The sequence below is a fragment of the Vipera berus genome, assembly GCF_964194415.1.
Source record: "Vipera berus genome assembly, chromosome: 3".
Lineage (NCBI taxonomy): Eukaryota > Metazoa > Chordata > Lepidosauria > Squamata > Viperidae > Vipera > Vipera berus.
The window spans coordinates 95,305,472-95,318,278 of NC_138204.1; the positions used below are offsets into that span (position 1 = coordinate 95,305,472).

General features: G+C 35.3%; 1 protein-coding gene across 3 annotated transcripts in view; it reads right to left on the reverse strand.

Moving 5' to 3' along the window:
• Nucleotides 1-604: 604 nt before the first annotated feature.
• Nucleotides 605-12,807, reverse strand: part of NEK7 (NIMA related kinase 7) — a 75,547-nt gene continuing 63,344 nt past the window's right edge. For all 3 annotated transcript variants that reach the window (XM_081326140.1, XM_081326138.1, XM_081326139.1), the window contains one exon: nucleotides 605-5,229. In XM_081326140.1, the coding sequence (XP_081182266.1) occupies nucleotides 5,119-5,229 (111 nt within the window). In that variant the 3' untranslated portion in view covers nucleotides 605-5,118. The remainder of the gene's footprint in view (nucleotides 5,230-12,807) is intronic.

Genomic DNA, 12,807 nt, shown 5'->3' on the forward strand with positions numbered 1-12,807 from the left:
CCGGCCCCTGCCTCGCCTTGCCTTATGGTAATGTCACCCCTGCCCTGCCCCCCTGCCTTGCCTCACCTCGCCCCACAGGATGAGCCTCCTGCCCGTTTCACCCAGCAGAGACCCCCCTGGATCTCCCCCAACCCTGCTTGGCACCCACAGGCGTTTCTCTCCACGTGCAACATCAAGGTAGCCACATCCACCCAGTCTTCCGTGACCACCGCAGCCACACCCACCCAATGGGCCACGCCCACCCGCACCTGATGATACATAAGTGGGTTTTGGGTTGCAGTTTGGGCACTCGGTCTTTAAAAGGTTCGCCATCACTGGTATAACCAATTAAAAATACATTGATGTAGCTTACAATGCTCAATGATTACTTTACAGCACAAACAGGAACACTAATTCATAGAATAGGATAATAGGTGCATGATGCAGCCTTTGCTTTCCTGTTCTACTGTATTGTTCAGTATATAGAACTGCATGCAAAAATTATTTTCTTGTGCTAGAGAAATATAGCATTAATATTTAATAACTCTTACGATTATAGAAACAGAAATTTAAACATGCAAGGTATTGGGATATTACATTCTGATTAAGGGTGAACCTTAGGAGAACATAACCTATTCTCTATTCTCTAAAAACTGCAAATAAAAATGCTTAATTTTCACATCATCATCAACATAAGCATTCTTCAAACCTAGGCAGGTCTGAAAGAAAATAAATGTAGGTGGGTTTATTTTACCATATATTTTATCTGTGTGTTCTTTATATTAAGATATGGTACAACATAAAATTCCGAATACCGAGTACAATCATTGTGCAAGAGCAGATTTAGAAATCAAACACAACACAAATATTCATAAAGCCACAAATATTACATTACTGGATATCAAACCATGCATATTATGTCTTGTTTTGTTTAGTATATAGAATAGAAGCAAACAGCTTGGTTAAAATAAATACAGCAAATGTATTAACAGTTCACATACATGGAATCCAAAAAGAAATATTAAGGCATTTGTTACCTAGCAATTGCTAACTATGTAAAACGGTTTAGCTTGGAGAGAGTTGGGCTACCCGATTTCCCCTGTAAAAAATCAACGTTACTAAACAGTAGCTGAACAATACAGAAAAATGCTTTTGGCTGCCATCTGGTAGTTTCCAGATATATGCAATCCAGATACAGTACTGCAATGATGAAGAGAACTTGTGTAAGTTGTTTTCCTGGGTCTTGCCCTGTTGATCTTGGACTAGAACTTAAGAGTAGATCTTCCAAGAATGAAGGTCCAGAGGCAGAAATGGCCCAGCTGCCCTCCTCCTGCCTTATACTGTCAAGAACCTGAGTTCCTTTTTGGCCTCTTATGCAAGTTACCACTTTTTATTATTTGGGTGAGATCGAACAGGTGGTTGACATACCGCCCCCAACACACACGCCTCCCTATCAAATCAAGATACTAAGAAATTTATTTTGTATTCCAAAGCATCAGTAATAGTTCAAGGTAGTAAAAGTTAATGGTTCTTACACTGCTCTAGCACAGTTTGATGGATTCTTCCCTTAGCAAAGCATTATGATCCAATGATGGCTTTGGAAGATCCTACACTGCCAGTCTTGACTTTCTAGCCTATGAAGATTTGCCTCCTCACATTCCCTAATATAGCTGACTGTGGACAATCAGAGTTGTAGTCCAATATGTTTGGAGATAACTCTTCTCAGTATATCAGTGTTCTGGATGGAACTTCATTATTTACTGCAATGAATGAAAGGGATTTCTGTGCCACCAAACAGTGACTTGATTCTATACAAAGGGATGGTACTAGGGAGGAGAAGGAATTATCCTGATCATGATTTAAGGATAATCCTTAAAAATAAAAGGATTATCTTGATCTTGGTTTTGCCAGTATGTAGTGGGATTGGGGCAAACTTGCTCTTTTTAACAAGGCTTAAACCTATCCAATATGTCTGATGATAACAGAAGATATATGAAACCAGTAACTTTTTCATACTTATGCAATTAATTTACACACTCAGTCCACATCTTTATTAGCAACATCAGAAAGTTTTACAAATATGTCTTTGGTTTTCATTGGAATTAATGTCATAATTATTCCCAATATTTATTTTTAGAAGCAACTCCCCAAAGTATTTTGTGTAAGGTAGCGATACATGCGCATGTGGGCATGCGTGCACACTCACACACAAAAAATTAGTGCCCCGTACTTGGAGTGAATTCAGTAAAACTTTGTTTCAAATATGCAATGCCAGAAGGCCACATGAAGATTATGCTACTTTAAATGCTATAGCTTCTTCTCTTCAATGGGAAAAAAATACAGTATTCTGAAGTATTTTTGCATAGGAAAGCATGAATGTTGTGGTGGGAACAAGGGACTGGGATATTATTTTAGTCATTATTTTAACAAATATTAGGTTAGTTTTATCCATAGCCAAAAAAAAAAGTTTAAGAATCTTACAGACATTAGCATTTTTCATTTTCTTTGAATTTCCTGTGAAGTCAAACATGTGCTAAGGGAGAAGACAGAATTTCAAGTTTCTCCCTCATGGCTTCTATGACTACATGCTGTACTAAAGTTTTAACTATACTCCAAATATTACTGGAGATGGAATTTAAAATCACATTAACATAAGCTGATGCAACCAAAAGCATGAGTTCCATATCTGTCCAATTAGTGACCATCAGACCTCATTATTCCCACTAATCATGTATTAAAAAATCCTGATTAAAAAAAATCAGTCACCTAGCTAAGGTTGAACAGCAGGAGCAGAGAAATGGACAATGCTGCTAAACCTTTGAGAGACAGATGGCATGTATCTTGTTTTACTTAGATCAGGGGTGTCAAACTCAATTTCATTGAGGGCCACATCAAGCATTGCAGTTGCCCTCAGGGGGCCGGGTGGGCGTGGCCTACTGGGTGGGCATGGCTAGAGTGCGTATGGCCTACTGGGTGGGCATGGCCAGCTCTACATAGTTCTCATCAAGGGTGCCTATGGGGGCCTGGGCAGGAGTGGGACAGATCTGAGGGTCTCTGGAAGAAGGGCCAGGGCCAAGGCAGTGGGGGCCGTTCCCTCACTGTTTCCAGGATGGCTTCGCGGGCCACATGAAACCACTTCGCGGGCCGGATCTGGCCCCCGGGCCTTGTGTTTGACATGTCTGACTTAGATCATTGCAAGGAGGACAGAACAGGGCTGGCTGTAATCATGAAATGACACATATTTTATAGTCATGAATGTGACTGAAATAAATGGTGAATTGGTACTAATCTGTTAAGATTAATATTCACAATGAAAGATTGAAAACTTTCTTTTTTTCATTACCCCTTTCTTATGATATTATGGATTTCAACTCTGTATGTTGAGAACTTCAGAGTAACGTCTGGGAGACACTATCTTAGGGAAGCCTTGTTTATGATCTTCAATATCTTAAATAATCAAACCTTTATCTACATAATTTCCTGATATCAAAAATTAATATTCTTCCCTTTCATGATAGAATACTATTTGTTGCTTTATTGATCTATTTCATTTCAGGTAATTCTAACAAAAACATCACCAATTCAAAACTTCTTTTTTTTTAGTTCCAGCCAACTATTATTGTCTTTTAAATTAATAAAGGATTTTCAAAGCAAATACTTTCACTGTAATAGATAATTCATATCAAATCCTGCCCAGCAGTTACCTATTGCCATAAGTCTTAACCACAGTTATAATATAACTTTATCATTAGGCTCCAATTGCATAAACAAACATACACAATGGCCTCCATTCAACATTATGAGTCACAGCATATGGAGATATTATCCTATGTAAATCATTTGAAGGATCTTCCAAATGACTGTAATTTATTTTAAGTGTCCCTCATATTTCAAATATCTTGGGATTATTTTCCCACACAACGCCTTTTGTGACTTCTGTAATATTTTCTATAGCCACCCAAGCATCAGAGTACCAAAGTAACAGTAATGTAGCTTTATATTATTTCAGCAATGGCTGGATGTTACTATGAAGAAACTACATTTCACGGCTTGGTTCATCCAATGTGTAGGAAATACTGTTCTTTAAAGCAAATTTCTTTTAAACCCCAATCTCTTAGGTTCTTGGAGTCAAAGTTAAGTTCTCTACTAGTGCACTAATTGTATGTGTTTAGCAATGTAATACTGACATAAAAACTAATTTATAACTGGAGCTTACCCTTAGTAGCTACAAATTTGGAGAATGGTTACACTACAGCTACAAACCTGAACCTTAGGGCAGTAGAACAAGCTGACTTGGGAGACATTAAGTGCTTCTTTCTATTTAAGCCGTCTGTCAGAGAGATAGCAGAGAAAACCTGTGGTACAAATGAAGAAGGGAATTGGACCAGGTGATCTCAACATCCCTTCTAACCTGATGACTGATTCTAACTCCTAGACATTGTGCAAATTCTCTCTTTTGTTGAAATCAAAGTTAGGGATTGGGGTTATAATACAGTACAAGACTAGACAACAAACAATTTGACTAGATTTCTTTTCCTTTGTTTCCCCAGTGTGGGACAATATGCCAAAAAACAGATGAAAAAGCCACATAATGTTGAATAAATATACATTTTTTTGACAAACAAAACTATACATTATTTTTTAAAAAATATTTTTTTAAAATTCCTGGGAGAAGGGTAGAAAGAAAACCAACAATAAATTTACTAATTAATAATAAATTCAGTACTTATGTTTTCATCATATTCATATCCATAAATTATTACAACATTCAAGATTTAAAATTTTGCGTGTAGGAATTAAAGAGTTATCTTCCTATTAAAAACCTGCAACTCAGACATGTTATACAAAAGCTAAAACTATATAAAAATGTTTCCCCTTTATTCAATAATTGTATAGTATATAAATGAATTGCAATTACTCTAATTTGTAACAGTTTACCTATGTTCAAAACTATTTCATACCTTAAAATTTAAAAATATAAGTAGTCTTTACTTCTAAATTCTATAACAAAGGTGTGACTATATTCTTGGCACATAAGTAAATTTAAAGCAATAGACAATAATAAAAAAATTGGGGAGAAAGTATATCAATGTTTAAATGTTCACAACTTATTTTTGTTCCTCATACAGGGCAAGTCTTTTAGCTGGTAGCTGTGCGGGCGTGCATGCGTTTTGCTACATCATAAACATAGGCTATATCTGGTCGTTTCTCTGGATCTGGGTTGATGCAGATGTTAACTAATTGTCGGAGCTAGAAAAAAAAGAGAAAAAAACAGCATATAAAGAAGAAAGAATTAAAAAGAAAAGAAAAATACTCCTGTAGACAAAATTATGAGAGTGCTTTTGTACTAGAAGTTCAATGCAAGTTATAAATGCTGGGGGGAAAAAGCAAGGCAGTAACACTTAAATATGTGTTTTCTTATAAAAACAGTATTCTTTAAACCACTGCATTTCCTTTTATATAATTCTTTACATACTTTTAATCACAGTAGCAGGACTCCAGGCTATATTTAATAGTACAAATCACCTATTATATATCTAAGTACAAGATATATAAAATGGCCACACTGGACAGCAGGATGCTTAATGATGTTTCCATGATGGATTTTTCACTAATCTTAAAGTTGCTTAAAACTATTATGGAAAGAAACTGGGTTCTCTTTTCAGTGACTTTGCAGAGAGCTGAGAAATGCCTGCATGGAATGGAAATATTGTCATGGTTTCTAAGACTTGCTATGCAGAAAGGAAAGACACATTATAAAATGAATATTTTAGGCTACAAATCTATTTGTCTAAAACCACTGAAATCAACACAAACACTGATCACTCTTTGGTTTAATATGTAATGATAGCATCCAATCTTGAATTTTATTTTAGATGTGCAAAATTAGTACATTTTTTTCCACAAAATGGACTCTTTCCCCCTCTTTTGTTTTCAGTATAATAAAGCAGCAAGGAAAGTATGCAAAGTATGCTTAGAAAACATATTCGGTAAATAAAAAATTATAAAAGAGAGCACTGTTAAAACAAATTATATAACAGGAGCATTCATTCTTCTAATTGTTCATCTGCTAGTATTTCCAGGTTACTGCAGTCCTAGATCACAGGAGGCTTACAATATAATGACATACAGTAGAACAATTATATTTTGATCTAATAATAAAAAAATCTCCTTCAGCAACATCAACAAATCACCAAATAACACTGGAGCATTTAATAATATTCTTGAATATCAATAGAAGATAGTGATCCTAATTTTAGACTGATTTCAGAACGAGGAAGCCATTAGCTTCTGATACCCACCCTTTATCTTCCAGAGTAAACACAAAGACAGCAGCATACCATCCCAGCCAGTCCATACTTGGAACAGACCAGATTTACCTACGTAGGACTCAAGACTTGTACAGTTTATACATAAAATCAGCATCATCATTTCATATGCTGCCCAATTCCCTTGACTTGTACCTGGAAACAAATTGCAACCAGTGTATTTCCAGCATCAAGACATTAACCAGACTTAAAGGCTCTTACCCATTAAACACACAGACAGCTGCAACTGTGCAGCTGCAGCTTTTGAGTGGCTTTCAAGTACAACCCTATGTAGATTGAATTACAGTAGTTCAGGCATGAAAGTGACAAGGGCATGAACAACTGTTGCCAGTGCATCAATAGCAAGCATGCATAACACAACACAACACCATTCCCAGCATTCCACAGAGTTCTTAGCAGTAACTCTTCAAGCACTGCAAAGATAGATAGCATATGATTCTGAAAGTCTAACATGACTAACAAAAACCTCTGCTTTTCAGTTACTTCTCAAAGTCAAGCTGGCAAAAGAGGCAACGTATTGCTTAGGTTGTTACAGAATAATGTGAGACCCTCAATTAGTTCAACTAGCTCCAGAAAGCCAGTTATTCTTTCTGCATTTCCATAGAACTGATTTAAAGAAATATATACTGTGGACCTCATCAAAGAAGAATGTGAATGTATGCAAGACAGAAAATATATAATTAAAATGTATCGTATGTTATTAAATATTCACTAATGAAAATGCTTCTACTGTATTTCAGTAACATCTGTACTGTAGTCAAACTTTCAGCTAAAGTTTAAGGGAAGGAATATGCATACAGACACATATTCTTAATACTGTTTTCTGATCAAAATATTATCCATGCTCATTTACTGGAACAAAAAAGAGGGAACAGAAACAATATAATCTAATTTTGTTCCTTTTCTGAATATTGACCTTGGGTTTGAAAACAAAAGGGTAGAATGAGGTAGATATCACGCATTTTAATAGCTGTGATTGGGGAGAAGGGCCTGTAGGTTTGATTTAAATCTTTCTAAGTAAGATCTCTGAAAACCTTGTCAGAATATGAGCATTTGCACTGTACTCTATGAACATCACTATGACCTTGAAGCATAAGAAGGCACGTTGAAAGACCATGATTTCTTACCCAATAGTCCAGTAGCACGATGAACAAGCCCACACCGTTCTAAAAACTGCCAAGAAGCTATTCTATTAACATGGAGCTTATGGCATCATTTGTATATGGCTGCCTTCGAAAACAGTAATTTGAACTGGGCTGAGTTAGAGAAGTCAGGATGGTTGCTTATTTCCCTTAACCTGTTCTGTGAACGTTGCCCAGTGACAGTATTTTGTCTGAAGCTTAACCAGTTGGTGGGACAAATTTCTTTTTTACATTAACAGCAGGTTTGTCAGTCTCCAAGAGAGAGAAAGGGAGACAGAGTAAGAAAATGTCCCCTAGGTCACAAAGGAGGACTAAAGTACCCTGGCCATGACACCAGCAAACAAGTTAACGGAAATCTCCTATAAAAGTACCAAAAAAAACCAAACAGGCATGCTCATTCTGGCAAGGATACTCAATGTATTACTCATTATGAAATAGTGATTAAAGTGTAAACAAAGGCTTTAGTAGAAGCACTGTCAAGTGATAGATATGGGAAAAACCACAAATACTGGGAGAGTGGACAGGAGCTTCTCAGAAAGGGATCTCACGGTTGTATGGCGAACAGTTTGGAATGTCAGCCCTGTGCACAGAAGCAGTACAAAAGATAAATTTCATATCATTACATATATTTCAGTTCTGTCATTTTCCTTTCCTAAATTTTAAATTTTTAATAAAAAATCCTAAGGTTATACTTTTTTTTTTACTTTTCCAAAAAATCCAAATTGAACTTTTCCAATTTCCATATGGCTTCATTGACCTCTTTTTCCCTTTGTGGAATTTGTTTGAAACGTTTAGTGAGTGTGGTTAGGAAGTAGGAGTTTTGGCTTGACACATGCAGGGGAGAAGCATCATTTATTTTTATTTATTTTTTTAATTCCATTTTATATCCCGCCCTTCTCCGAAGACTCAGGGCGGCTTACAAGCTTAGCAGTGATACCTTGGTTTAACCAGTCTGAATCTAGTGATGGTTTGGGAGTCTTTTCTAGATATAATAGAAATTAGCACAATTCTGAACCGATGCCCTAAATTGTTACTGCTTTGTCAAAATTAGATTATTATTTTTTTTGCTATGGTTTCAATGGCATCCAGAAGCAATATGAAAGTATTTTTAAAAATATATCTCTGATTATATAAGCGGAATTCAAAATTTAAAAATACAGTACTATCAATAGATTTGGACAGATTACTATGTAAGGAGCCTAATTGAAATAGAGCAACTGAAGTGAAATCATATTTTTGCTACAGATATTTTATAACATAGTTTATATTAGATTTTAGGAAATTCAATGCACTGATATGGAGGCTTATTTTAGAAAACATCTCTCTCATTTCTAACTTTATTTGAACAAGTATTTTGCCTCCACAATTTCTATTCCAAAGACTATTTAAAAATACTGTAGGGACTACATATATTAATTTATGAGAGCCAGGAAAACTGCAGGGTATAGTCTAGGGCAGTCACCAGTATTGAACACTGACTTAAAGGTATCAACCCCCCAACCCCCCCCCAACTTAAATCCTTATTTTCCCATTTTGTTACTGTTAAAATTAATTTAAATATTAATTGCATAATATTACAAGATTCATTATCTACGGTAAATATTTTAGTTAAGAAGATGCATCTTTTTATTAATTAAAATTAGGTAATGAATCATGTAACATTATGCAATTGCTGTATTATTTAATTTAAAAATTAACTCTCAACTTTTCCTTTCAGTTTGCATATAATAAATAAAAGAGGAAAGAATTGTAAATAAAACTGCCAATATCATATAAACATCTATTTGTGAAATGTATTTAAATACTGTATATACCTGCAGTCAAAATATAAAAATGCCCTCAGAGGAAATGGAATTTTCACATACTTAATCAATGCATTATGATGGAATTTTAGTAAGCATTAAATACCTTGGAGAATCTTATTTTATATAGATTCACATTAAATATATTCCAATTTGATTTACATTTCATGGGGTATAATATTTTGTTTTGAAAATTGAGCACTCCAGTTCATATAGTCAACGCTCAAGAGGGAAACTATATGCTAAAAAGGAACTGAAAATAAAAAGGATTGGAAATAAAATTCATAGTAATTAATTCCACTTGAAACTGGAAGAGGTATAAATATATGTAGTTTTGACACACATATGTTCAGACTTTTTAGAGTTGGAAATGATACCCAAAAGGTATCCCCCATTCTTGATCTTTTTGTAGAGGGAAAGCATTATTATTCATCTGTCATGATACCATAATTCTTGACCAATGGATCTTAATTGTGGAAAAGCTGGAACAATGAAAGCACAGACCCAACGTTTTTAGCTTATGGGCAACTGAGCATTTGCAAGAAGGACAAATAAATGTAAATACAGTTGGAAGAAACAGAAATGTTTCCTTTCTATGAACTTCCCTTTCTCTCCCTCTACAATTTGAACTGTCCCCAACTTGTTGGATATTTAAATAATTCTAGGTCTAACCTGTGCCCTATACATATGGATATAAAATAACAATGATGGGCAGTTAGAATTCATGCTTTGACTGGATTTGTGCCTGCATGACCAGAAAAAGGATGAAGATAATCTAGGTTGCAAACACATGCTTCACGAAGACCAGAATAAGGAGCCTTTATGGTAACAGCCTAAGAAGCAAAAAGGAAAAATGCAAACTTTTGGGGAAGCAAACTTACTATCATCTTTTTATTTCTATATCATCATTAATGTAAAAATAAAAAAGTCTCCAAAGACAAGGCTGTCAGATTTTTCTGCTAGTAAAATTCTCATTAATGAGCTGACCTTGAGATCTAGCACATATCCCTATACTAGTTTTTGGATGGTGTCTATTCATTTGCAGTCAAAGTCAGCCTTAGATCGCGTCAGTGAGCTTGCTAGAATTAGAGAGACAAATTGTATATATAAAATTACTGCCCAGAACACACATAAAACATTGGTTTGTCAATTTCTCTCCTTCCTCCTCATCAAATATTTTTAACAACAAAAAATAAAAAACAACATGCTGTCTTTGAAACCAATACAGTAATTAGCTAATTTCAGAATACTGAAATGAGACCTCCCTTTTCATCAATTAGAAGCACTCTAACTGTTCAGACATTAAAAGAAACATGGAAATTAAATGTAGTTGTCAGCCTAAGGATGTAAAGAAGCAATAGAGCTATTCACAGAAAGGGCTTCAGATAAGGAAAGGAGCAACATTATCACAGGATATTGTGCTGGCATATGAAATGAGGAGTGTTACGCGAGAGTAAGAAACAAAAATGGGCACTCAAAGTTTTATCCAACTAGATCCTCACTTAGGAAGTATCAATTGGTTTACATGGTGGGAACTAACGTACACAGTGGTTCAAATGCTGAAAAATATCAAATGGAATAAATCTTCACTGTAGTAACTACCTACCAAAAATGGAAGTACATTAAAACAGATTTTAATTAAAAATATTTTCTTTATCTAAAAACCTTCTGTCAAAAACAGGCAGAGGTTGATGCAAAAACACATCTTTGTACATATTTCTTTGTTCTGTGACCCCTTAATTCTTCTATTCAACTGGAATGAACCTTTCAGTCTACAGAAAAGTTTAGCCTAAATTTTCTCGAAGTCTTTTGGATGCTGTGGTAGATACAATACAGTCTTCTTCTGTATTACAGAGCCTGTGCAAAACACAGAACATTAAAATGTACAGTTAACAGGGATTGTAACTATCCTTCTTTTACAAAAATACCAGTTTTGTTCTAAGTACAATTTTGGAACAATGAACTGTTCACAGTAATAGCACATCCTCTATTACTGAATTTTTCACTGTCAGGAAGTGATTTCCATACTTCTAATAGATCAGGGCTTTCCTTCTCCCAAATGTTATTGTATAGAAAAAGGGTTTTAAAACAAAGACTGTGAAAATAAAGTCCTTGTTTCTGAATAAGGGGGAAGTGCAGCCGGATATTTTTAAAATTCCCCCCTCTACTATCTATATAATAATAATTATTGTTATTATTATTACTTCCCTTTCTGAATACCAGGGCTTCCATCAGGCCTGGACTTTGATATCTGCCCCTTGGCTGAGAATCTATATATCCAACTTCACACTTAGCTGCAGTGAAGTAGCCCTCCAGGCAGGCCGACTTCAACGAACCACTAGTGGTATCATCATTAAAATCCTGCTGAAGGTCACCATGGCAACCGCCTGCTGAGGCTTCACTGCTGCACGCGGCATCTCCTAATCAGCTACCATGTGAAATGCAAATTCAGACAGTCTGAAAATTAGTCAAGAAGAATAGAGGATGAGGATGCAGGTACGTGAAATATTCATGCGCTTCGTGGAAAAAGGAAGACAGCATGAATGACACAACAAAGAACGGCCCCTGACATTCTTGCTATCATTTTGCATTATTGTTCACACCCTAACGTATTTCTAGGCCTCCGGTTCTGAAATTGCCTCTATGAAATGCCATATTTATATTCTGCACAATTGTCATAATTAAAAATGGCCACTGGAAAAAAAGAGTTAATTGGAAAAGCTACATTAAGTCAACGCTGCACACACCAGCGAAGACCATCACATCCACTTCATCGTCTTCCTAGTCATCTTTAAAAGCATAGAGAACTTCACAGTCAAATTCTCCATGTAATAAAAGTGCAAATATTATACAATGATTTTTTTAAAGAGATCCATAATTAATGGACCACAGTTTCTAATTAATAACTAAAATCTTTAAAAGCAATGAGATTCGGAGTTTGGAGTTATATTGTTCCCCAATTCCCTAAAGACAGTGAAATTTTACTGTTTACAAATTATGAGGATTTTATATGTATTTCTACATAGTTTAATTTACTTTTTCTGCTATTTTACTGTGTTTAAAATTTCAAAAGAAAATATGTTCATACATGGTAATCACACAAACACATAGTCATCTATGTATTAGTTACAAGAGACGTGAACATATCCATCCTTAGCAGAAATATTAAGACTTTTTTTGCTGTGTGTATCTAAAGTTTTTATCCTATGACTTTGGAGGCATAACTGTTCCTTGCCAGGGCACTGCATACTAATGGACAAGAATCTCTGTAAAGAATGTATTTTTCCTCTCCTCTGCAGTTACGTATGAATATACAAATAAGTACTGAATTGATTGTCAGAGAAACTGAAAGCATTTCCATTCTCTGCCACCTTTGTCCAAACAACCAACATTGCTAGAGAAGGTATGGAAAGCATACCACTGGTGCCCATTTTGTTGCAGCATGATGTGGTAGTTCCATGTACATCTCTGAATGCACACTCAGAATAACAGAATAGTGAACAGGTTTATGATGATTCCTCTATATATATAAGTACATCATGTTGGAGATATGCC